Source organism: Lutjanus erythropterus, chromosome 19, assembly GCF_056507025.1.
Source record: "Lutjanus erythropterus isolate fLutEry1 chromosome 19, fLutEry1.hap2, whole genome shotgun sequence".
Classification (NCBI taxonomy): domain Eukaryota; kingdom Metazoa; phylum Chordata; class Actinopteri; order Lutjaniformes; family Lutjanidae; genus Lutjanus; species Lutjanus erythropterus.
Window position 1 is genome coordinate 1,304,409 of NC_139335.1, and position 23,784 is coordinate 1,328,192.

General features: G+C 39.3%; 3 protein-coding genes across 3 annotated transcripts; 1 reads left to right on the forward strand and 2 right to left on the reverse strand.

Annotated features, from left to right (window-relative positions):
* Positions 1-2,368: 2,368 nt before the first annotated feature.
* LOC146308961 (uncharacterized) lies at positions 2,369-8,102 on the reverse strand. The gene is made up of 9 exons (XM_084743575.1): positions 8,037-8,102; positions 6,927-7,023; positions 6,184-6,307; positions 5,278-5,435; positions 4,268-4,410; positions 4,018-4,195; positions 3,637-3,776; positions 3,153-3,315; positions 2,369-2,737 (listed from the first exon to the last, which is right to left on the reverse strand). Exons 1-9 carry the CDS (start codon positions 8,051-8,053, stop codon positions 2,672-2,674), a joined length of 1,086 nt encoding a protein of 361 aa, XP_084599701.1. The 5' UTR covers positions 8,054-8,102; the 3' UTR covers positions 2,369-2,671.
* Positions 8,103-9,863: 1,761 nt separating this feature from the next.
* LOC146308962 (serine protease 27-like) lies at positions 9,864-13,676 on the forward strand. The gene is made up of 6 exons (XM_084743578.1): positions 9,864-9,998; positions 10,321-10,341; positions 11,606-11,768; positions 12,581-12,849; positions 12,996-13,144; positions 13,290-13,676. Exons 1-6 carry the CDS (start codon positions 9,944-9,946, stop codon positions 13,569-13,571), a joined length of 939 nt encoding a protein of 312 aa, XP_084599704.1. The 5' UTR covers positions 9,864-9,943; the 3' UTR covers positions 13,572-13,676.
* A 1,885-nt stretch (positions 13,677-15,561) lies between these two features.
* Positions 15,562-21,804, reverse strand: LOC146308963 (trypsin-like). The gene is made up of 6 exons (XM_084743577.1): positions 21,514-21,804; positions 20,747-20,767; positions 20,127-20,316; positions 18,529-18,797; positions 17,283-17,425; positions 15,562-16,492 (listed from the first exon to the last, which is right to left on the reverse strand). The coding sequence occupies exons 1-6, from the start codon at positions 21,560-21,562 to the stop codon at positions 16,181-16,183; spliced, it is 984 nt and encodes a 327-aa protein (XP_084599703.1). The 5' UTR covers positions 21,563-21,804; the 3' UTR covers positions 15,562-16,180.
* Positions 21,805-23,784: the final 1,980 nt, after the last annotated feature.

Here is a 23,784-nt window from a genome sequence, read left to right on the forward strand (position 1 = left end):
ACCTCTGAAAACACTGAGCTCTCCAAATGAAAAATGTTTTTGACCTTTTGGCGCGGACAGGTTCTGTGGAGCGTCGCTGTCTTTTATGTCGTTTTTCATCTCGTTACATCTTTTAATTATGCTTTGTCTTTTTTGTCTTTGAACTGTTTGTTCAACAATCTGAAAACACAAAGTTTAGTTCAGTGTAGAGCTGCAACAATTAAGCCATTATTAATTGATTATTAAATTAATCTACAACTATTTTGATAATTAATCAATTGAGTGTTTGGAGTTATTTTTTAAGACAAAAAAGTCAAAATTCTCTGATTTCCGCTTCTTAAATGTGAATATATTTCTTTACTCCTCTCTGACAGTAAACTGAATATCTTTGAGTCGTGGACAAAACAATACATTTGAGGACGTCATCTTGGACATTGAGCGACATTTTTAAACATTTTCTGATATTTTTGGGACCAAACAACTCATCGATAAGTGGAAAAATGATCAACAGATGAATCGATAATGAAAATAATTCTTACAGTCAAGACGTGACAAATATATGAAAAATAAAAGCAGATTTTCAATTTGACTGTGACAGGATTAATTAATCGATTAATTGAGAAAGTGTTTTTTTAACAATGAAAATAAATATGAAACTGAGAAACAGATGGAACAGAAACAGAATCATCATGTTTGAAGTTTTTAACTGAATCAATAATTATTATTAATTTTATATTTTTAAGTAATCATTCAATATGTTCCATGTTAACCTGAGAGTTGGAGACAGAAGTCACACGGAGGAGAAGTAGGTCAAACTGGATCCTCATAACCAACTCTACACTCTGCTCTCTGATTGGTCAAGTGCCTTAAAGCCTTAGCATCCACAGCGACCAATCAGGAGTCAGCAGGTGGGACGACGAGCTTTGTCCCAGTTTCAGACTCAAACATAACTTCCTGTTTGTAGTGAAGTCTGTTGATTACATATGGAGCAGACTGAATACAGTCAGTGTGTTGTAATGAATTTAACATTTTATTTACCTTAATCAGATATTTTATTTTGTATGTTTTTTTTATTATTATTTATTACGTTTTTTTTTTTTCTTTTACAGACCTGACAACAAAAAGCAGTGAAACAATTAAAATCCAGCAAGAAATAAAAACATTAAAAATGTCATATAAAACTTTAATGTGTCCAGAAATCGTGAACACAGATAAAAACTGTAAATTAAAGTTATTACCAGTATACTTGTATTTTTTTTTGGTAATTTTAAGTATATTTCAAATGTACTTTTAAGAAAATGGATTTAAAGTTTAAGTTCAACTTGTATGCTAATTCTACAGTACTTAAATATTTCCATGTACTTACAAGAAGTTTAATTTATTATAAATCGTACATTACTGTACTTTTGAAAAATATGTTAAATTGCAAATATTTATCAAAGTAAGTACTTTTGAAAAGAATTAACTCCTACATAATAGCCTTAACTATTTTTTTTATCAAAGTGTATTTGAATGTAATTTCATTAGAAGTGTATTTAAGTATACTTAAAAAGAATGTGCTGTAATATTAGTTTGTTTAAAGCTTTGGTGACCTTGAAAAAGTAGCACAAACAATAACTTCATTAGTCAGTCATGAACTATATGAGTACACACAGCCAGATGCTTCAAGTTTACTAAACATACTTGAAGCTGTTCCACATAAAATTTCACTAAATACACTTTTAAAATGCAGATTATTGGCAGGATTACAATATTAAAATACAGGATGACACACTACCATGCACAGTGCTCACACAACAACTACTGACTGATTTAATTGAGAAAATAATCCACCGACTATGAAAATAATTGTCAAAATATTAAATAGCAAGGGCTCATAAAGACATGTTTTATATCCAGTATATGTAATCCTGTTACATGTAATCCATTACTCTTAAGCCTGACTATAGTACTGCATAGTAGAAGCATTTGTGCTTTTATTATGTAAAAGATAATTAAAGCTGTCAGATAAAGTAGTGCAGGAAACAGTATTACAAACTGAACTGCAGTACAGTAGTTCAGTAAAAAAATGGAAATCCTTCAGAAAGTCAGTTGTTTTCCTGACATGTTGTCTCATCACATGTACATGTGTGTGTTATGTCACAGAGTACAGTAGGACCTGCAGCTGTGCATGCTGGGAGGCCCAGACAGACAGGAGGACACAGTGACTCCTAGTGGCCACAGAGCAGCACTGCAGGGATGGATTTTCAAAATAAAAGCCCCAACTCAACAAGTCAGTGATCTTTTTGTTCATATATGAGAACAGGTTGAAATGTTGTTTTATTTTTTAAATAAGTATAATAATTTATAGTTTTCACAGTGATACCAGAGATTTATTTCACACCCAATCTTCTTGGTTTAAACTGTTTATTATTTGTAATAATTATTATTGTGATTACAGATGTTTTGTACAGAACAGATTTGATGCAACAGTGAAGGTCAGACAACAGGAACAAACGTGTGATAAACAGATAAATACTTTAAACATAAGAAATGGAAAACAAAACCACATCACTGGTCAAGAGAGACACAGACATCCAGTGGACATGTGAGGGAAGATAAAGGGTCAAATGAGGAGAGGAGAGGAGAGGAGAGGAGAGGAGAGGAGAGGAGAGGAGAGGAGAGGAGAGGAGTGAGGAGGAACAATAATTGGTCAGATGAGAGGACTGCTGCTGAGAAAAACCAACCAGTCAGTCAGACTGGGATCAGTTTTATAAGGCTGAGAGACAGACAGACAGAAAGACAGACACAGAGAGAGACAGATTAGTTCATTGTAATAACTGTGTAACGTTTCTTTTCTATGTCAAAGCATCAGAGGAAGAAAACATTATGATATGATATTTAACCAGCAGCAGTGGAAAGTAACTAAGTACATTTAGGAAGTGCAAATCAGTTTGCATATTAAAGTTGTTGTTGTTGTTGTTATAGGTTTCGGCTACAAAACTTTATTTTCTTGAACATGCAGGTTTTTCTAACAGCTTGTTTGTTTATTCTAACTGAAAATATTAGTTGATCGATTGATCAATTAATTTAGATTGGCCATTGTTTTGCATGATCTGTGTCACTTTAACATACAAGCATTGAATTGTTGTCTGACAGTAAACCTGCACTGATGTGTCTAACTGCTACGTTACCTTCAGTCCAGATGTGTCCACAGGTTGTCCGTCTCTTCGTACCGACAGCAGTCGGGCTCGTCCGTTGCTCGGGTAACCGTCCTCCACCTCCAGGTGACACACCAACAGTGCCGTCTTCAGGTAGACCAGCAGACGCTGAGCGGGACGCCAGTCGATGGCAAAACTTTCAAAACACACACACAGAAGATAAACGTCAGCGTCCAGGAGGTGTTTAGCCTAGCTTAGCACAAAGACTGGAAGCAAAGGGAAACTGTTAGCTTAGCTCCCAGAAAAAAATACAGGAAATCCAACTGTTGTCAGCTGAAAAGCTAATCACCAACTGATCCTGTAGTCAGGTGGGTTCAGTTCAACATATTTAGAGGTCAGTCTCAGCAGTGTCAGCTCCTCATGACAGCTGATCATTGATTATTGATGATCAGACCAATCAGAGGTCTCGCTTGTCATCACTGATGGACAGAAGGACAGACAGCCTGTAGAGTCTCACCTGGATCTCAGTCCCTGAATCTCAGACAGCAGCTCGAACTGACCCATGTAACACTGCAGGACGTCCAGCAGAGTGGCGCTCAGCTCACACCGTCTGCCCGAGACACAGTCCTCCACCAGACCAGCTGTCCCCTCGTCCACCTGGACACACACACACACACACACACACACACACACACACACACACACACACACACACACACACACACACACACAAACACACACACACACACACACACACACACACACACACACACAGGTTTATTCTTTTTTATTTGTCTGCATTATAGCGGAAACAGTTATTCAAATAATCAATTATTAAATTAATCCCCAACTATTTTGATAATCAATTGAACAGTGTGATGAGCTCAGGTGTTGTTACCTGCAGTCTGAAGCGGTCATCGTGGCTCCAAGTGACCGACAGCTTCAATGGCTCCAGCTCATTGGACGACTGGTCAGCGGGGGGGCGTGGCCTGAGCTCTACACACAGCTCTGATTGGTTGAAGGACAGCAGGTTGATCTGCATGACGTCCTGAGCGGCAGAGACGTCTGTCTGCAGCCTGATGGGTGAACACATGTTAGTGACCAATCACAATGAGCCGAGCAGGGACACGTGACCTGATGACACTCACTCATCTCTGAGTCGCTGCCAGTTGATCAGATGACCGAGCGCCGCCTCTGACTCCGCCCTCAGCCGGGTCAGCTGACGATCACATGACTGCAATGCATTCTGGGCCTTCAGCAGAGACCCGCCAAGCTGTTCACACTGCTGCTTCTGAAGGAGTCAAGGAGACAAAGAGAGAATGAGGCAAGGACAGGAGATTAGGAGTGTCTGCAGTGGATTCTGGGTATTGTAGTAACAACTGAACTTGACTGTAAACAATATTTGTAAAATGTTTCTTTTAAGACTGCAGTAAGATCCACAATAAAAACTTTATTTAAACAGAACTGACCCCAAAATAAAACTTTATTTAAAACAGAGAATAAACACACGTGACACCCAGTTTAACAAGGGACAAACCAGGGACATCAGTTTATTTTCAAATACCATCGCAACCACCTGAAACACTATAGTAACCACCTGATACCCACCTAGCAACCACCTGAAACACCCCATATCAAACACCTGATGCCCACCTAACATCCACCTGCAACATCATAGCAACCACCTGTTGCCGTGTGTAGCAACCATGTCAATAATGTAGTTATCACCTGTTACCCTCCTAGCAACCCCCAAAACACCATAGCAACCACCCATTACATACCTAGCAACTACCTGAAACACCACAGAAACCACCTGTTGTCCACCTAGCAACCACCTGGAACATCATAGTAAACACCCGAAACACAGGAGCAACTGCCTGTTACAAACCTGGCCAACACCATACAACCACCTGTCACCCATGCAGCGACCACATCAATACTGTAGCAATCAAGTGTAGAGCAAAACCAACGATCAGCAAAGCAATCCACGTGGAAACAATGGGTTGACTGATCATTGGTGCTGATATTGCAAAATTTTGGTTTTTCTCACAGAGCCACAAAGCACAGCCCTTTACTGCCTGCGCACGCGTTTGTGTGTGTGTGTGTGTGTGTGTGTGTGTGTGTGTGTGTGTGTGTGTGTGTGTGCGCGTGTGGACACCTTGCTGTGCAGCTGTTGGACCAGCTGTGTGAGTTTGTGTCGTCTGTCATGGATCTGTTGGATTCTGTCCTGCAGAGATCTGAGCAGAGTCTCCGTCTCCTCCACCCCCGACCTGTACTCCGCCTTCAGGGCCTTCCACCTGCCCCGAGCCCCGCCCTCTGACACACACACACACACACACACACACACACACACAAACACACACAAACAAACACACACAATAAATGTAATTAAAATGAATTCAGTTTTTTCTACAAGAATAACTGTAATAACTATAAAGAAGAGTAGAAAAGACTGATACAATATTTACACAGTAGTGTAAGTCAGTAGTTTATTTACTTACATGACTTTAAATATATCTACTGTTTATAACATGTCAGACTTCTCATTGTTTTTCAGACCATATTTGAAATTTGAGTATAAATGGTTTGATGTTTATTATAAATAAATGGTTTTAAAATCATGTAATCAGCATGAATGTATGTACTATTTGTCCTATTATGCTGCCAAATAATTAGATTGTAGATCAGTCGTGTAGCTCGAACAAATCACTAACACCAAACCCAGACAAGTTTCAGTGCAGCATTTTATTCAAGCTGCAGTTCTAAAACAGCACGTTAGTCCTTTTTTTTCTTTGTGGAAATGATGGAGGGAGCAATGTCACGGTTTCCCCAATATCGACAAAAATAATAATAAAAAAGATTATTAAAAAACAAATAAATAGAAAATAATGCAGCCGTGGTTTCCACTGTGCCTGTGAAATGCTGAACAATACTGAAAAAAAAAATGTCCCATGGTTGAACCAAACTGAGTCAAACATGATGAGTTCAATAAAAAGTAAATGTGATCAAATTTTCCTTCAGAATTTCTACAGCCCTGTACATGATGCACATGTACTGTGTGTACCAGGTTGAGGGGGGCAGGGTTGTGTCATCAGTTGCTGGGCAGACTCCAGACGCTCCAGCAAAGACATCATGGAGTCCAGAACAAACAGCTGACGCCAGAGAACCTTCTGAACACGACGACTGTCCTAAACACACAGACACACATACAGCTGTCAGTCTATGAAACAACAGATCAATTAATCGATTGATTCTGACATTCTGCATAAAATATGCCACCTCACTGTGAGCATACAGAGCTACAGTGAAGGGAGACTAACATCACAAACATTTCTCATTATGTTCGTTACAGTTCTGTCATTAGTGAGGACAATTTGACCAGCTGCTGTCCCCTCAGCTGGTCTGAGAACAGTCACAGGAGTGTAAACTTAAAATACTCCAGTAAAGTAGTACTTTGACATGGGTGGCCATCATATAACAGGCTTTTATATAAACCCAATATCACCCTCTGCAAACTAACCAAACTCCACTGACAAAAACAGTAACTTTACTGTTCGTTCTACCACTGCCTTGCTCTGTTAGTTTGTTTATTGTGTGACTATTAACAGTAACACAAACACAGTAACAGATGGAGGCAGCAGAAAACCAACAACTCCTGTATTCTGTGAGGTGAAGTTACTGATCTTGTCAAAGGAGTTTGGTTGGTTTGGAGGGAGTGATATTTGTCTCATATAACCAGACAGGTTTTTGTGTTTCTTGGCTTTTGGCCCCCCTGCATAACCCTCCAGAGTTCAAAGGCAGACAGACCGTCAGGTAGAGGACCATCCTGGCTGCTTCAGCACAGTCCGGCTCCACAGATTCTCCACAGGGGTCGAGGAGAGCTGGATCACAGCGCTGTAGGACACTGAGAGACACACACAGAGTTTATTAAACACTCTGAGCGAAAACTAACAACTGAGATCTTTTTAAACTGGAGCTTGACTGGTATTATCAGCCTGATATTTGCTTCTCGCAGCCCTGTCAGTATCGACATATACATCATGTGATATGTGCTAATATAGAAACATTTTTAACAGAACATAAAGCAGATTGATTTTAATATAACTTGTTAAAGTTTACTGTTTCAGTACCCTGGTGTTAATTTGGACAATAAAGCTAAGTTATTGTTAATTTCAGAGGCCCCTTGTGGACAAAGGTGGTAGTGTTTCCACCATAATAACGACAAAACAAAAAATAAAAGTATCTAGCTAAATAAAATTCTATTAACCACTTTTTAGGGATCATTGCAAAAAAACGTGTTGATGTATATATTCTATATTCTGTATATGTTGTGTAAAAAATATTGCCATTTTAATTTTCTCTCTAATATCGGTATCAGCCCCAAAAATCCAGTGTCAGCCTTATTTTAAATGAATCTAATTTCAAAAGTGGCAGACAGTGGTTTCGCCAAAGGACCATACCAGTGATCCTACATATTTCAGCCAAATTAAATTAAAGCTCATGTATAATTTCCATTACTGCTGACGTGCTGGAAAATGTTTTTGTGTAATACTCCAATATAGAGTTTAATTTTTGAGTTGTTTGTGACGTTTCTCTTGCATAAAAATAACAACGTGGTTTTAAAATTACTTCATTTTTTTATTTTAAAAAATATGCGTCTTTTTGTCTAAATGAAGAGATGGACCAGTCACCGTCTAATATGCGATATTTCACAAAAATAACTGATCACTGTCAGTCAGTTAGCTAGCTTCTGCTAACGTTAGCTTCAGCTAACATCCGTCACTGCCGTAAACTGCAGTCTGACCGTCAACTAACATTTAAACACGTCGTTTGAATCTTATCAGACGTTAACTGTGTATAATATGTAATATATGTTCCTTATATGTTGGTTATATGTTAAGTTTTAAAGAAACTTACGCTCGAACTTCAGCCATTTCTATTTTGAAATATCCGCGGTCCCACGAGCGATCTCATTGGCCACTTGACAATGACGTTTAGGAGATTGGGCCAATCAGAAATACTTTTTTCTTCTTCTATGACGTTTAACGGTGGCTTAGATATTTGGTGTCGCATTACTGCCACCTACTGGAATTAGTTAACTACTACTGTAGCTGACGGAGCAGATGCTGAATTTCATGTTAGTTTATAAAAGGACAGCTACTGACTGTTATATAATATTTACATGGTTAATTATTTTATTCAATTTTCTTTCATTATTTTGATTTTATTTTATAAAAGGACAGCTACTCACTGTTATATATTATTACATGGTTAATTATTTTATGTTATTATTGGTTGTGTTATTTTTCAGAAGTACTGGTACTGACTATTTTATGATATTATATGGCTAATTGTTATTTTGTTTTATTTAGTTTTGTTTTGTTTTATCTGGAGGCTGTCACATCAGATGTGTAAAATGGGAACATTCTGTTGGTTTCAGGTGTTTTCAAACCAAATAGTTTGGTGATGTTTCCCCAAACATTTAGCAAAAAACATGTTGTGCATACAGTAGATACTAAATATCACTGCAGACTGGACAGTTTGAAGCACTGACTGACTGAGACTGATGATGATTTGTGATTTGGGGGTATATAAATAATCCATGTCTCCACCTTATTTTCTTATTAATTAAATTTGTTCACCATAGGACTTTTATGCTATTAGCTAGTTAATGAAAACACAGATGTGACAACACACCTCAAACCTTTTTAATTCTGAATGACATACATGCAAAGTTGTGTAACTTTATAGTGCCTGTTAAAGGTACAAAGTTCATTTATTCATTGTGCCACAACACAGGGCTATAAGGATGTTGTGGTTATATTTCCAGTATGCTGCTCAATAAAACAAACAATAAAGAAAAAACTAAGTAAATGGGTGAGTGTATAAAGGTTCAGGGTTCAAGAGTTCATGTAGTGGCGTTATGCAAGTCCCTTTATGCTACACACTCACACAAACAACGGAGCAAATGAGAACCAAAAATGATTCATTTTGGTAAAGTTTCACTGAAAGGAAGCTGTTCTGTAGTCTGGTGGCACAGCAGTGAATACTTCTGTATGTTTTAGTGTAAAATGACTCGTATTCCACCTCAGGTCACATTCTTAATTTATGGGACACATTTAAGGTCCACATCAAACGGACGTCAGAGAGCTACTTGTTTCTGAATATTTACATATTTCCTGTAAAAACAGGCAGGTGGGGGGAGACATGTCACAATAACACAAAGGTGTCAAAAGTACACACAGTCTGTACTCCAGTCGAAGTACAAGTACATGTGTAAACATAAAAGACTCTAGTAAAGAATAGAAAAACTTACAGAATATAAAAGTATTACCGACTGTTTCTGTGCAAAACTAATCTCGCTCCTGTCTGTTTTGTCTTGTAAACCTTTTTCTCTCACTACATATTTTTTCGTCTTGTTACTTTTTTTGTCTTGTGAAATTTACGTCTTTTTTTAGCCTTGTTATGTCTTTTATGTCTTTGTTGTCTTATTACATCCTTTCCATCTTTTTTCACATCTTTTTTTGCCTCGTCTTAATTAGATGCACACTGTGACTTGAGAAGTGATCGAAAGGGTTAAAAAAAACATTTTTCATTTCATCTTAACTTTAAAAATGTTATATTCAGAATCATGGCAGCACATTTGAATTTCTAATTCTGCTCTTTGCTCTCCAACACCACCAGTCCAGGTTTATGACTTTATTATCTATCTGAACTGCAGAAATGATTTGTTGTCATTAATTAAGGTGGAACAGAGTCATGATGTCCTGCTGCAGGCTGTGAAATTCATCCAGTCATTCCAGGACGGTTCACAGAATCACAGCATGGAGGTCAGACTGTTGGTGTGTGGCGTCCTGCTCGGGGTTTTAACGGTTACAGGTCGGTGTTGTGTTGTTGTTATTTGTCTCAGTAGAAATCGGTGTTGGTAATCTGATTGGTTTTGTATTTATATGAAAAGAAATGTGAAGTGGAGAGATTACAAAAGAACAAAAGGAAAAATGAATGAATACATTTAAAACAGAGACATTTAAACACACACATACATTTAAATAAGTACTATATTTAAATACATACAGTCGAAGTGTTAGATGTTCAGATTAACACACATGTAACAAGATTACGTAATCTGAACACAAAATAATGAAATGTAAAACATTTGTTGAAATCTTTTCTAATAACAGAGTTTCTGTCTCTCCTGCAGGAAGCAACGCACAATTAGATGGTGAGTTATGTTCTCATACTTTCATTTATTCATTTAATTTCTGTTTTGAAAAGAGAACACATGGCTGATTCATGAATTGTCTATTAAGAGAAACACATACATAAGTGAAAGGTTCAATTTATGGCAGCAGATATTTATGTATCTCTTGCCAGACTGCAGCAAAGTGAACAAGTTGTAGCTCAGGTTGTTGAACTCTGTGTTAGTGAGCATTTCTCCTTTTCCAGAGATAATCCCTCCACCTGACAGGTGTGATGTATAGAGATACTGATCAAACAGCTGGATTATTGCACAGGTGTGTCTTGGACTGGTCACAGTCGATGGACACTTTTATCATATGACACAGATGTCACAAGACGGCAGCTATTTCCCTTGATTTGAATGAATTAAAATGGTCACAGTGAGCTGCAAACCTAATTTATATATATTTTTTAGTGCCTGAAAAATTAAATAGTTTTAATAGAAAATATTAACATTTTAACAGTGAATTCACTCATTAAAAAAAAAAAAAACGTTTTGAGCTTCTAAAACTCAAAGCTTTAAGTTTATCTAAAAAATAAAAGCAAATTATCTCAACTAAAGATCAATAGTTGGTCAAACTTTTTCAAACACCACTTAAAACTTGCCTTGAGAGAGGTTTCTCAACTTTTCCATTTTTACAATGCAGGTCATTTTAGTCTATTTTAGTCATTTTAGTCATAAATAAGACAAAATAAGTGCATTTAGTTTTTTTAGTTCTTTGCATAAACTTCAATCGTTTTAAAAACCCCAAAAATGTGTATTTCAAGAATTATTATAACCTTGTTGAAGTGACAGTGAATGATATTTTAATATTTTCAATTAAAACCATTTAATTTTCAAGCAATCAGGTTCACAGCTCATTGTGAAAAAAAATTTAAATACATTTTTTTAGTTACTAAAACTCAAAATTTCAAGTTTACCAAAAGAAGGGAGAAGAAGGCACACTTTATTATTCCCCTATAGAGTAACTTACATTTTTCCCTTTGTTACATACACAAACAGGCCTGAAATACACACACATGCTCCAACAGGACAGAAATCCATCCACTAGTTACTGAGATATTTCAGTCTGGACCAAAGTGGTGCAGCAACAGACAGACCGTCATGCTGATGCTGCTACCATTAAACAAATCAGAAACACATGACAGGCATCAATACAGATGACAGACAGCAGAAAGAGACGGTGCAGCAACAAAGACATCACCATCCTGCAGCGTTCACATGAAGTCTAACTGCTTCCCCTCAGTTTGTGGCACCGCACCGCTCAACAGCAGGATCGTAGGAGGCGGGGACGCTCCTGCAGGGTCGTGGCCCTGGATGGCCAGTCTGCACATGTTTGGCAGCCTTTTCTGTGGAGGGTCCCTGATCAACAACCAGTGGGTCCTGACTGCTGCCCACTGTTTCGAAAGGTGAACTCTGATCCTGTCACATGACTTGTTGTGTGGAAGAAACTGTTAAGACATTGTTGAATATCATCCATCAGGCAACACTGTTTTGGTATCACTGAGAAATAATTCCATAAAAACGTTTCACCGTGATGGTAGACTTAAACCAATCACAGGTCTTCTCAGACCTGGGGGGGCTCCTATTGGCTCTTCCACTAGTGCAGCTGTACATGCACATTTCTTCAATGAGACCCTGAATCAATAATGGAAAAGTGACTATCTTAAAAAGAGTCCACCTAATGACGGGCAGGCGGGGAGCTCAGAGTGTACGTTTCAAACGTCTGGGATTAAAAAGTGGATTTATCTTCACGTTTGCATGTAAACCTGTGTGCAGCAATGATCACGGAGGAGCCGACTGCGCTGTTTACAGTTAAATAGTCTGTCTGTCCACGCTGACATGCTGCTCGTCTGGTAGTAGGGGCTCAGGACGAAGAAAACAAAATCTAACTCAGATGAGACTCAGCGATCAGTTAGTTTTAGACTTTCTACCTGCTGCAGCTTTAAAGGCAGTTAAGTCACATGCTAAATTAAGCACAAGTGATGGACAGTGATTTTTTTTTAGAATCAATCCCAATTTATTACAACCTGGAAATATGTTTTTATCAAATGTTTTTATTAAAAGCCAATTCCTTGGTCAAGAAAGAACACAGTGAACACAACACAGCCCTGTCCCAGTCAAGAATCAGGATGTTATAATAACATATACATAACAATAAGTTCTACTGAAAAATTGTGTAAAATAATTAAACAACATGTTGTCTTTTTCTGTTTTTCAGCACCAGCACATCTGCTCTCAAGGTTTACCTCGGACGTGACACGCAAAAACTCTCAAACCCTAACGAGGTGTCCCGGACTGTGTCCAAGATCATCAAACATCCGAGCTATAATGCTGACAAATTCACCAATGACATAGCCCTGCTGCGGCTGTCCTCACCTGTCCACTTCACCAACTACATCAGACCGGTGTGTCTGGCGGCAGGCGGCAGCGTCTTCAACAGCGGGACCACCTGCTGGATCACCGGATGGGGAACCATTCGAAGTGATGGTGAGAATTTATTCAGTCGTTTTAAGTTTTTATCATTAATTGTGGAATATTGTCTCGATTTATTCATTTTTTGCCAAGTAGGTTTCCACATACAGGGAATTTGCTTTGGTGTTTTTGATATTATTGCTGCCTCTTTTCTTTTTCAGTTCCACTTCCTTTCCCAGGAAGGCTTCAGGAGGTGTCAGTCCCCATCGTGTCCAACAGTAAGTGTAGCTCTGCCTACAATCAAATCACGCAAATCACAAGCGACATGATGTGTGCCGGTCTGGACCAGGGAGGAAAGGACTCCTGCCAGGTGAGTCTAAGTCTGTAAACCACTCCTCCATCAGCTGGCAACACACAGTGTAAACTAATCAATACAGCTGTTTATGTGTGTATCAGCAAAGTAAATCTGCTACCTTCCACCACTGTTTGCTGGCTGACATGTTTGGTCTGTGCAGGGGGATTCAGGCGGCCCGCTGGTGGGTAAAAGCGGCTCTCGGTGGGTCCAGGGTGGAGTGGTGAGTTTTGGAAGAGGCTGTGCTGAGCCCCACTTCCCAGGAGTCTACACCCGAGTGTCCCGGTATCAGTCCTGGATCAAGAGCCACATCAGCAGAAACCAGCCGGGCTTCATCAACTTTGGGGGCGACGGTTCAACCTCCGGAGCCGCTCACGGGATTTTCCTCTCAGCTCCTCTGCTGCTGTCCATCTTACCTGTCCTCTTCTCTCTCTTTGTCCTTTAAGGTTAATTGGTGTTGATTAAGTGTGACCAGAAAATGTCTACTTATGTTCTTAATTAATCATTTTGTCTTTATAATAACAGAAAATAATAAAGAAATATCACTGAACAATGATGTAAAGGCTGTTTTTTTTATACATTTAATTATTTTTTCGGGATCCTGCCAGCTCAAAGCACGAGATGGTTTCTGCTCAACAGGGGAAACACAAGTTGTAAAGTTGCAGCACTTACAGACAGGGCTGTGCTAAAACAATCAATCCACTCAATTTCTTTGCCTTGCCCAATATCAATTCATAAAATCCCAAATTTGATCTTTTAATAGATATCTTTCCTCCCGCTTGTGTGATGAGTGGTACAGCCAGCAGGTTTAACTTTGTTAGTCTAATGAAGGAACTTGTAGCTCAAGATTTTGCTAATTTTAGTGTGTTGGTCAGGTCACGTTTGATAAAAAGAACATGAATTGCATCGATTTGTGATAAAACTTAAGTGATAAACTGAGTTTACCTCCTCTTTGTTCATTACTTTCACTTGGCAGCTCCTTTTGTAATGAACAGTAACAAGACCTAGAAGCCAGGAACGGTTGGTAATTACCGTTACTTTCATACTTGCAGAACAGGGCTTCGAGCAGGTAAGGCAGCACAACAAGTTTGTCATTCAGGCAAAGAGCAAGTTCAAAGTCTCTGTGGTAACGAGAACTGGAAGTGGGAACGTGAGCTGTGTCATGTGCCCACAAAACCCAAACAGTTCAGTCCTTTCACCGGCAACAGTACCAGAGAGGAGCAGGCAGGAGACATGATGGACCCGGTGGAGGATCCAGAACCAGGTGAGTAAACAGACGAGGCCGTCGAGGGACACGCAGAATGTGGGTCGAGGCCAGTCGGAGAATCAAGGAGCTGAAAGGTAGGTACACACAGGAACGTGTGTTGTGACACGATGAGAGTCTGAGCCACAGGTAAGCAGAATGCCACACCCACACTGCAGCGTCACCGACTCTCATGACTCATGGCAAACTTAATGTCAGGCAACTAATATCCAACAAGTACAGTCAGTTTAACTTTTAAGTGCTTTGACTTTAGGCAATGTTGTTTTGTTGACAGACATTCACAGACACGTCAAATCCTCTGCTGCTTTGAGGATTACCCATAATCCTTTGCTACTACTACTCAATGCAGGTATCGAATAAGAACAGCAGATGGCGTTTTTGTCCCATTTAGCGCAATTTAACCATGAATTTAATATGAACCTTTTAAACTATGCTACGATAGCATGCTAACACGCTAAACAAGTAAATTAGACCTGGTGGACATAAGCATGTTAGCGTTGTCATTGTGAAGATGATGCTGATGTCATCATTGACACGATATGAAGATTTATTTATTCATTTATTGATTAATTTAAATCAGGACACAAAACGTTATTCAGTCCCTTCAGGAAACTGTGATGCTGTAATTGCAACAATTCGTGTGAATTCTGAGCGACCTTGCAATTTTGTCCAAAACTTTTCTGCAACTTTGACCAATTATCATTGTTTCCTTCGAGTTCCACTGATCAGAACGGTTCCCTGCGCAGCAAAAATGGTCAAGAACGATCATTTAAACTCACATGAACTCTTACCAGAATTTATTGATCAGGCTTCTGTAAATGTTGTAAATTTGTTCTTCATGTGTGCGATGCTTAAAAAGTAAATCACAGTTGCAGGTGCCCAGTGCAAGGTGAAGGCATTACAGGAAGTAATGAGCAGATGACAGAGGTAATTAAGTCAGGTCGCACTTTATTTCACAGTTAATAAGACGTAACTATCTGCACTTTGTACCAAAGTAGACAAGGATTAGAGATTAGAGTGTAATTATGGACACATTCCAACAGAAGTGCACTGTAAACTAAAGTGAAATCACATATCTGCTACTGCTCCATTTAAAAACAATATGTGAACTAAATAAAGGCCAAAATTCAAGAGGTAGAGGAATATTTTGTTTATGGCTGCACAGACTGAATGACATTTAAACTCATCATCAGTACAAATGTTGAATATTTGTGCTCAAAAATAAAGAAAATTCAAATCCAGAGACAAAAATCATGAAAGAAAGTTTAACATTTGAACAAAAACTCATTATTGTCTGAATATCTGATCAGTTTCAGGCCAAAATCTGTTGAGTTTTGTGTTTAATTCAAATTTGTTTAATTACTTAACATATTAGTAAATCAATAATATAACAAAATATTTTCCAATAACAGTTGAAAAAGAAAAATGTATATATATGTATGTATATATATAATATGGGATTTGTTTTTTTGACTATTTTGTGCAAAACTTCAAGCAAGTTACATGATATAACAAAAGAATTAATCTCCACAGGCTGTGGGAAGCTACACTGGATATAATGTCTGTCGTTTTACAGAAAAAAATTGAGAAAATAATGTTTAAAAAGATTAATTTTCTTGATACAAATATCTGATTTCTCTCTTTTCTGTCAAACTCCTTATACACAAGTTGCACTGGGAATATTTTACTGCATGCACAGATTTTGTTGCTTGTGTTAAAGACAAATGAATCTAAACATGAGACAGTGAAGCAGTGACTTTACACAGGTACGTTAATCATCATTAAATGTCCTATGAGAGGACAAAGAGAAAGAAGAGGACAGGTAAGATGGACAGCAGCAGAGGAACTGAGAGGAAAATCCTGTGAGCGGCTGCAGGTTTCGGCCACTCCGTCGGAGGGACCGTCGGGTGATCGTTGCCCCCGAAGGTGATGAAGCCCGGCTGGTTGCTGCTGATGTGGCTCTTGATCCAGGACTGATACTGGGACACTCGGGTGTAGACTCCTGGAAAGTGGGGCTCAGCACAGCCTCTTCCAAAACTCACCACTCCACCCTGGACCCACCGAGAGCCACTTTTACCCACCAGTGGGCCGCCTGAATCTCCCTGCACAGACCAAACATGTCAGTTAACCACCAGCAAACAGTAACTAAGTACATTTACTCGAGTATTAATTTAAAAACTAATCACTGTGTTGACCCTTCACTGAACTGGACGATCACTATTTTGACTTCAAACTTTAACTGATTATGACATGGACTTATTTCATCACAACTTCATAATTCTTCCATAACTTTAGTTTTAGTCATTTGTATGATGTAAAGTTAGCAGCAGGTGATGAAGAAACTTGTAGAAAGTCTATCTTGTGAAGTGACTTCTACAGAAACATGTTCCACATGTTGATATACTCATAAATCATGTTGGCACCCAAACATAATAGAACGATATAAAGTAAACAGGGTGATGCTGCTGTCTCGCTGCTGCAGGAGGACAGGATGCTGAGCACAGCAGACGTTTCACACCATGTGCGCTGCAGTGAGAGAGGTTTGAATTCATGGCACTTTGTGTTTGTTAACCAGTTAATTAAAGTTCTCTGTGAGCTCGACCAGAAACAGAGCAACAAAACACACACAAAACTAAATATTAAGAATACTATATCACATGCTTTGACTTTATTTATGGTCTTTCAAAGACCAATAAAATTTTTTGGTCTCTGACAGTTTTACAACTACATTTTTTCCTGCTTTGCCTGAAGACTGGGGCGTCACTTCACCCCCAGCTTTAGCTTTGGGGGGCATAAAACCCAATGTGCTCCCTGTAAAATGTACCTATGACGGTGTCATTTGTTTATCCTCAAATAAATTCAATCAAACAATCAATCACTCAATCAGCTCACCTGGCAGGAGTCCTTTCCTCCTTCGTCCAGACCGGCACAGATCATGTTGTCTGTGATTTGACCGCCGTAGGCAGTGTTACACTGACTGTTGGACACGATGGGGACACTCACCTCCTGCAGCCACTGAGGGAAAGGAAGGGGAACTGAAGAAGAAGAGGGATGTTAATGATGAGTCTGTGGTTTTCTTTTGTCAGTAGTGTGTCTGTCACAGTCGGAGAGACATTCATGTGTTGAAATATAAAAATATTTGTCCTTTTCTCGACCTTTTTGATGACCATGTGTTTCAGCTGTGATTAGTCCTTGTGTTTCTGTGTCAGTTCATCATCACTCTTTTGTTTTCTGGATCCCCTTTGCTTTGGATTTATGCCTCATTTTGGACTTTGCGTTTGTTTTACACACTGTGACAGTCTGTCGGATTAAACATGAACAAAGAAGTCTGCAGCTACCAGGTTCTTTTCAGCAGTGGGAAAAGCTGTAACCATGCCCTTCAGGTGGTGCATCATGGGCAACTGCGATGATTAAATCACCATCTACTCCTATCTGACCCCCTGCTTCTTTTAAGATCTTGAAGGAACAATTTAATCTGCTAACAAACCGTCGCCACACCTTCCATCTCACCTGACTTACTGTATTCGTAGGTCAAATGAGGTGGAGCGTCATGGTGGCAAAGAGCCTACAAAACTTTTCTTCCCTCAAGATGAATGTCATCAATATACTTTTCTCACATTGGGCATTTTGTGTTCCATGTTGGTGCGTCTAAAAGCCACATCTGACAAGTCAGACTGTCCACTGTGAAAGACGTCTGGCTGCACGGCAGCTCAGTGTTTTGGCTTCACACAGGAACGGTCAGGTTCGGACTCCCAGCCTCGATCTACACTGCGTGAAGCTTCTACACTCCACCGTGTTGCCGTGGGTTTTCTCACATTTCAAATCATAACATTAATTAGTAAATTAATTAAAAAATATATATAAAAGTTTAAGTTATAAATTATGATAAAAAGAAATGTTGCATCTGGATGTGTCTCATTTTCAGCTCAGTATGACAAAATGAGTTTCACAATAGAAGAGGTATATTTTGTCTGATGGAATTAACCAGAAATAATTATTTATTTCTTTTACAAAAGGCTTCATTATAGCCTGCATTTAGTTTATGATTAAACTTTTATCAATCATCTCTCATTCACACAGAATTTTATTGACCTATGGTTCACTGCATTTAAGGTACATTTAAATTGTAAACTCTCACCTTTAATTTTGATGGCTCCCCATCCGGTGACCCACGTGGCGGTCGTGGCTTCGAAGACGCTGCCCTCTGCCGCCAGACACACCGGCCTGATGTAGTCTGTGAACTTAACCGGTGAAGACAGCTGCATCAGGGCTATGTCATTATTGTCTGTGGCGCCATCAAAGTCCGGATGTATGATGATCTGGGACACTGAGCGGGAAACCTCGTGAGGATTCAGTGATTGTTGGTTGTCAAGACCGAGATGAACAGTGACACCAGATGCAGGGGTACTGAGAAAGAGAGGAAACAACTTCAGTGTTCAGTTTTACTGGAGGTCATTTAGGGTGACCAGATGTGAACTGGTGGGAGTCACATCAGAAACAGAAATATTAAAACAGAAATATTTAGAGCAGCATTTACACCAGGCTGTTATCAGGCTTCTGCAGAGGCTTGATGATGAGCTGATGATTTGAATCAGGTGTGTTGGAGCAGGGAAACATCTAAAACATGCAGGACAGTGGATCCTGTGGACCAGGTTTGGGAAACACTGATTTAGAGGAACATCATTTGTTATTAAAATTATGAACATCAGATACAGACTGTGAGGATGAAGCACAGGTGACACAGGTGAGTGTCCGTTTATATCATCATGACCTCCAGTGAGAAAATTCCTCACAGGGTGGAAAATCCAATTTGCAGCACAGCTGGACAAATTAATAAATCTAACAAGAAACATGAAATACTAATAAGCTGCGATGATTAACATATTATTAGTCGACTATTAAATTTATCTGCATCTATTTTGACAACTGATACATCGTTTTAGTCCTGTTTTTTGGAAACTGGAAATTGAAAATTTCTCTGATTTCATTTTCTTAAATGTGAATATCTTCTGGTTTCTTTCCTCCTCTCTGACAGTAAACTGAATATCTTTGAGTTGTGGACAAAACAAGACATTTGAGGACGTCATCATGGACTTTGATCAATATTTTCTGAGATTTTAAGCATATTTTATATAGAAGTAATCAAAATGTAACAGAAAGTAATCAAGTTACATTACTTTAATATTGTGATACTTATATCACAATTATTAGTAACTGTATCAGAATACATTTTAAAAGAACTCTGTACCTTTACTTTTATCTTTTTCTAAATGTATCTGTAATCTGATCATTTTTTTTATCTGTAACTGTAATGCGCTAGATACCTTCTCAAAAAAATAAAATAAAAATACAGATTAAGTAATCCTGTTACATGTAATCCATTACTCCACAAGAGTATAACTGTACGTTTTCGAGACAAAAAAATGTCAGCATGTCTGGTCACCCCAGTTTTTCATTATTACATGAATACTCGATTCTGATTGGTCAGGTACAGCAGACTAAGGTCTGTTATTTCTGTATAACAGACCGTTGCCGTGGACACAGACTCTGGAGAAACAATAAAATCATTTTAAAATGAATATTTTTTGGGTACATAACCGTGAAACACACAGGATAATGTACAGTGAGCAGTTATTGTGAAATAATATCAGTGATGATGTCAGTGCGGTTTTCTGACACGCCCTCTCTGTGTTCTCAGGCCGATGTTCTGAGTCATGTGACAAGATCTGAGCTCACTTGTTGAAACAGTGGGCAGCAGTCAGGACCCACTGGTTGTTGATCAGGGAGCCTCCACAGAAATGTCCCCCGCTGTCGTGCAGACTGGTCTGCCAGGGCCACGCCCCCGAAGTGGCGTTCTCGCCTCCTACGATCTCGATGTTGCTCTCACCTCCTATGATCTTCATGTTGCGCGGAGCGGTGCCACAAACTGGAGGGAAACAGTCAGAATTCATGTAACCGCTGTGTTTTTGTTGCTGTGGTTTATCATCTGTGTTTGTGTCATGTGTCAGAGTGTGAGCACAGATCTCTTCCATTATATGGCACTGTGAGTTTTCCCCCAGAAGGGGGCGTGGCCTCGTTGGTCATCCGCGCCCCTCACAGGGTCCCGCTCCACAGTTTGGAAACCACTGCTGCAGACTTTTCATGGAGTTTAAAGTAATATATTATATTAAATGTATCATCATTCAATTAAATTAATTTGTACTGCTCTTTTTTATTGTACATTTATACTTTGGCAAGTGTTTACAAACAATCATGCCAATAAAACATGCTGAAATTAAAAGAAATGAAATTAATAAAAGGTTGTTTTGAAAAAGAGAAATTAAATAAATAAATAAAAGTATGAGAAGATGACTCACCGCTTAGCTGTGCATTGCTTCCTGTGGGACAGACAGAGAATAACACATTTAACACATTTAGAGTCGTGTTAAACCACAAAAAAATGTCATGTTATTTAAATAAATATGAAAATATATCAAATAAAATTAGGTGATGAGCTGATGTTAATTCATTGATCCAGTGTCTTCAGGAGGGAGGAAGGTTCAGTTTCCAGTTTACTAAAATGCTTTTTTTTTTTTTTTTGAAAAAATGAATTGTTTGACAGAGTTATCTGTTTTTTTTAATGGAATCCAGACTTCTCCAGATCCTGTGGAATATTATTATTTTAATAATACATTTCCAAACTCTGCAGTCATTGGGCAGTGACAGATCGTACATAAAAGATATGCATTTGTAAATTTACAATTTTGGCACATGCACATGTTCACTTCCTTTCTCTCTGTTAAGTGCATTTATTCATTTTCAATTTGTATGTTTACTTTATGTTGTTGTAATTATTTAAGAAACTCTGTTTATTATGATTCATGATAAAATAATTGTCCAACTGATTTGTTACAGGCTGAAGTTAAAGTTCAAGACAAAGTTCTAAAGTTCTGGAAAACTCACTTTAAACACTTAAACATACATTGTGATACGTTTAAGAGTTTAACTTAAGTATCTGAATTTGCTTTAAGTTGATAATTACACAGAAATAGAAGAGTCAAACTATTCTATTCACTTTTATTTTCATTATAAAGACAAAAATCAGATGATGAACACTAGTTTTCTATATAATAAGAGCACTCACCTGTTAAAGCACCAAGCAGGACGCCGCACACCAACAGTTTGACCTCCATGCTGTGATCCTGTGAACTGTCTTGGAATGACTGGACGGGTTTTAGCAGCTCAGAGCAGGAGGGTGTGATCTGTTAGATCCTGAGTTACCCCTGTACAGAAGTACTGGACCAGCTCTCTGCTTAAAGGGTCTTCAGGTATTACCCTGTTAGGTGTTAGATAGTTTGCATGAGAGTAGCAGTTTATTTGACAAACAGAAAGCTAAAGCAAAGATGTGCAACATCTTTTTATAAAGTCTCATCTGTGTATGGGTGTGTATGTGCTAGAAGGCAGATGTTTCCCCAGTTGGTTATTTCTGAGATCAGTGTCCCCAGACAGTCTTCAGAATATGTTGCATCACAACCTGAAGTCAATAACCTCTTAAGGTCACAGAACATTCATGCATACACAGAAAGAATAACACTGTTTGTGATCAAATATGAAAGCGTTATACAATATGTTTATGTGACATGTTGGCACCACCAAACTAAATGCCCTCATTCAGACATCTACCCTGCTCCGTCTGGTACAGCACCTGACTGAACAGACACTGCACCAGCTCTCCTCTTACTGATCTGAGCACTCGGTATGGTTTCTAGGATAATGTGGCCTGTACAGTTTGATTTGGTCGGCTTGTGTAACTTGGTGGCAGGAGCTTGAGGACTCTTGAGGTTGGAGGATGCTTGTAGGCCAAGGCAAAGAAAGGGGAAAAGAAGTGTGCCGGTTTTTATAGGCTGTATTGCTCCTCTCCTTTCCAGAGGAGGGGTTTTCCTTATCCTCTTCCTGTTATGAAGGTTTCCTCCTCCGACATGGGCATAGGTTAACTAGAGCTAGATTACAATGGTAAAAACCCCATTGATGGCCATTCCCATTCCTTCAGTCCAGGTCCACTCGTGCTCCTTTTTCCCCGTTCCACGGTGCATCCAGTCTTCTTCTGTGAAGTGGTCCCGTTCTTGTAGAGCCTATTAGGCTCCAGCCATTCAACCCCAGTGGTCTCCTTACTTTCACACAGGATTTTCTTGGATGTCCTTCAGCTATGATGATTGTTGGATCAGCAATGAATGGCACATTATTCCCCTGCACTTCTTTCCTCTTCGACACTCAATGCCCCATGATGGCTTTAGCACATCCAACTCTAGGTGGGAATTCTCTCATCCACTTGCCTCGCACTTTCGTCCAGACCACATGGTGTTCATAGGTGTCCTACTCATCTTTGCAGTATGATTGGCAGTGGTCCTTCCAACCGAGAACGTCTTGCACAGCTTATGGCACCTGTGGTGTTAGCTCTGTTGCACCTCATGTTCCAGGTGTTGGCCTACTCCATACTCCTGGTCATATGTCTTTAGACTGTAGCACCATACTGATACTTCACCCAGTAACTGCTTGCTTGGCACCCATTGTTCCACTTCTTCTTGTTCCAGAGCCCACCAGGTTGATCCAGTGCTGCACACAGTCCTCTTGGGTTGGTGGTTTCGATGGCGAGCCAACATTCTTGGTGGTTGTCCTCAGTGACGGCAGTCGTCGGTCGATCGCCACCAACTGTCCGTCCGCAAGATGCGCTCTGGAAATTCCATTCCCACATCCTGGTGTAGATGGCACAGTAGACACACTCTGGATATACTGTAGAGGTCAAGGACGCTCCCTTGTTTACCTTCCACAGCCACCATTGGCACATAGGGCATATTTGAGTGGCTGACAATGCTTCTTACAGATTTTATGGAGAAGTGGCTCGTACAGCTTGTTCTATCCTGCATGATACAACAACACAGAGTCTTAAGTTCAGCAAAGTTTTAGCATAAGCAAGCAAGCCAGGACCCTCTTCTTTTGTTGGCCCTTAGTTGTCACCTCTGGCAAACCTCTGAGCTAATGATGCTAGCCATGGGGATTGGAAGACAGCCTCCTTTGCTCCTTGTTTTCTGCCATCTCCTGTCACACTTTCATTTCAGTTTCATGCCTTCGCTTCTTCCGCTGCTTTTTCTTGTGGTAAATGTTAATTATGATCTTCCACTGGTCAAAACTTTAGCTGTCAGCCTTCAGAAAACAAGATAGTTTGGCAGCAAACACCCTCATCTGTCCTCCTCTTCATCTTCCATATTGACTTGCAGCATCTACTTAATGCATCTGCTCTGCAAAGCTGTAGCAAAACATAACGGCACAAATATCGGGAGAAGAAGACCTGCTCCAAATGTGAATAAAATGACTCATTCTAAGGTAATATCAACATGAGGATTATTAGTTTCAGTTG

Excerpts from the sequence above, each read along its gene's own strand:
- LOC146308961 (XM_084743575.1), bottom strand. Across the intron at positions 4,196-4,267 it reads TGGCAGCGACTCAGAGATGA|GCTGCAGACAGACGTCTCTG; the intron begins GTGAGTGTCATC and ends TTCACCCATCAG. Across the intron at positions 3,777-4,017 it reads ATGACCGCTTCAGACTGCAG|GTGGACGAGGGGACAGCTGG; the intron begins GTAACAACACCT and ends GTGTGTGTCCAG.
- LOC146308962 (XM_084743578.1), top strand. The coding sequence starts at position 9,944 with ATGGAGGTCAGACTGTTGGTGTGTGGCGTCCTGCTCGGGGTTTTAACG. Across the intron at positions 9,999-10,320 it reads CGGGGTTTTAACGGTTACAG|GAAGCAACGCACAATTAGAT; the intron begins GTCGGTGTTGTG and ends TCTCTCCTGCAG. Across the intron at positions 12,850-12,995 it reads GGGAACCATTCGAAGTGATG|TTCCACTTCCTTTCCCAGGA; the intron begins GTGAGAATTTAT and ends TTTCTTTTTCAG.
- LOC146308963 (XM_084743577.1), bottom strand. The coding sequence starts at position 21,562 with ATGGAGGTCAAACTGTTGGTGTGCGGCGTCCTGCTTGGTGCTTTAACA. Across the intron at positions 20,317-20,746 it reads AAGCAATGCACAGCTAAGCG|TTTGTGGCACCGCTCCGCGC; the intron begins GTGAGTCATCTT and ends GTTTCCCTCCAG. Across the intron at positions 18,798-20,126 it reads GCTGCCCACTGTTTCAACAA|TACCCCTGCATCTGGTGTCA; the intron begins GTGAGCTCAGAT and ends TCTCTTTCTCAG.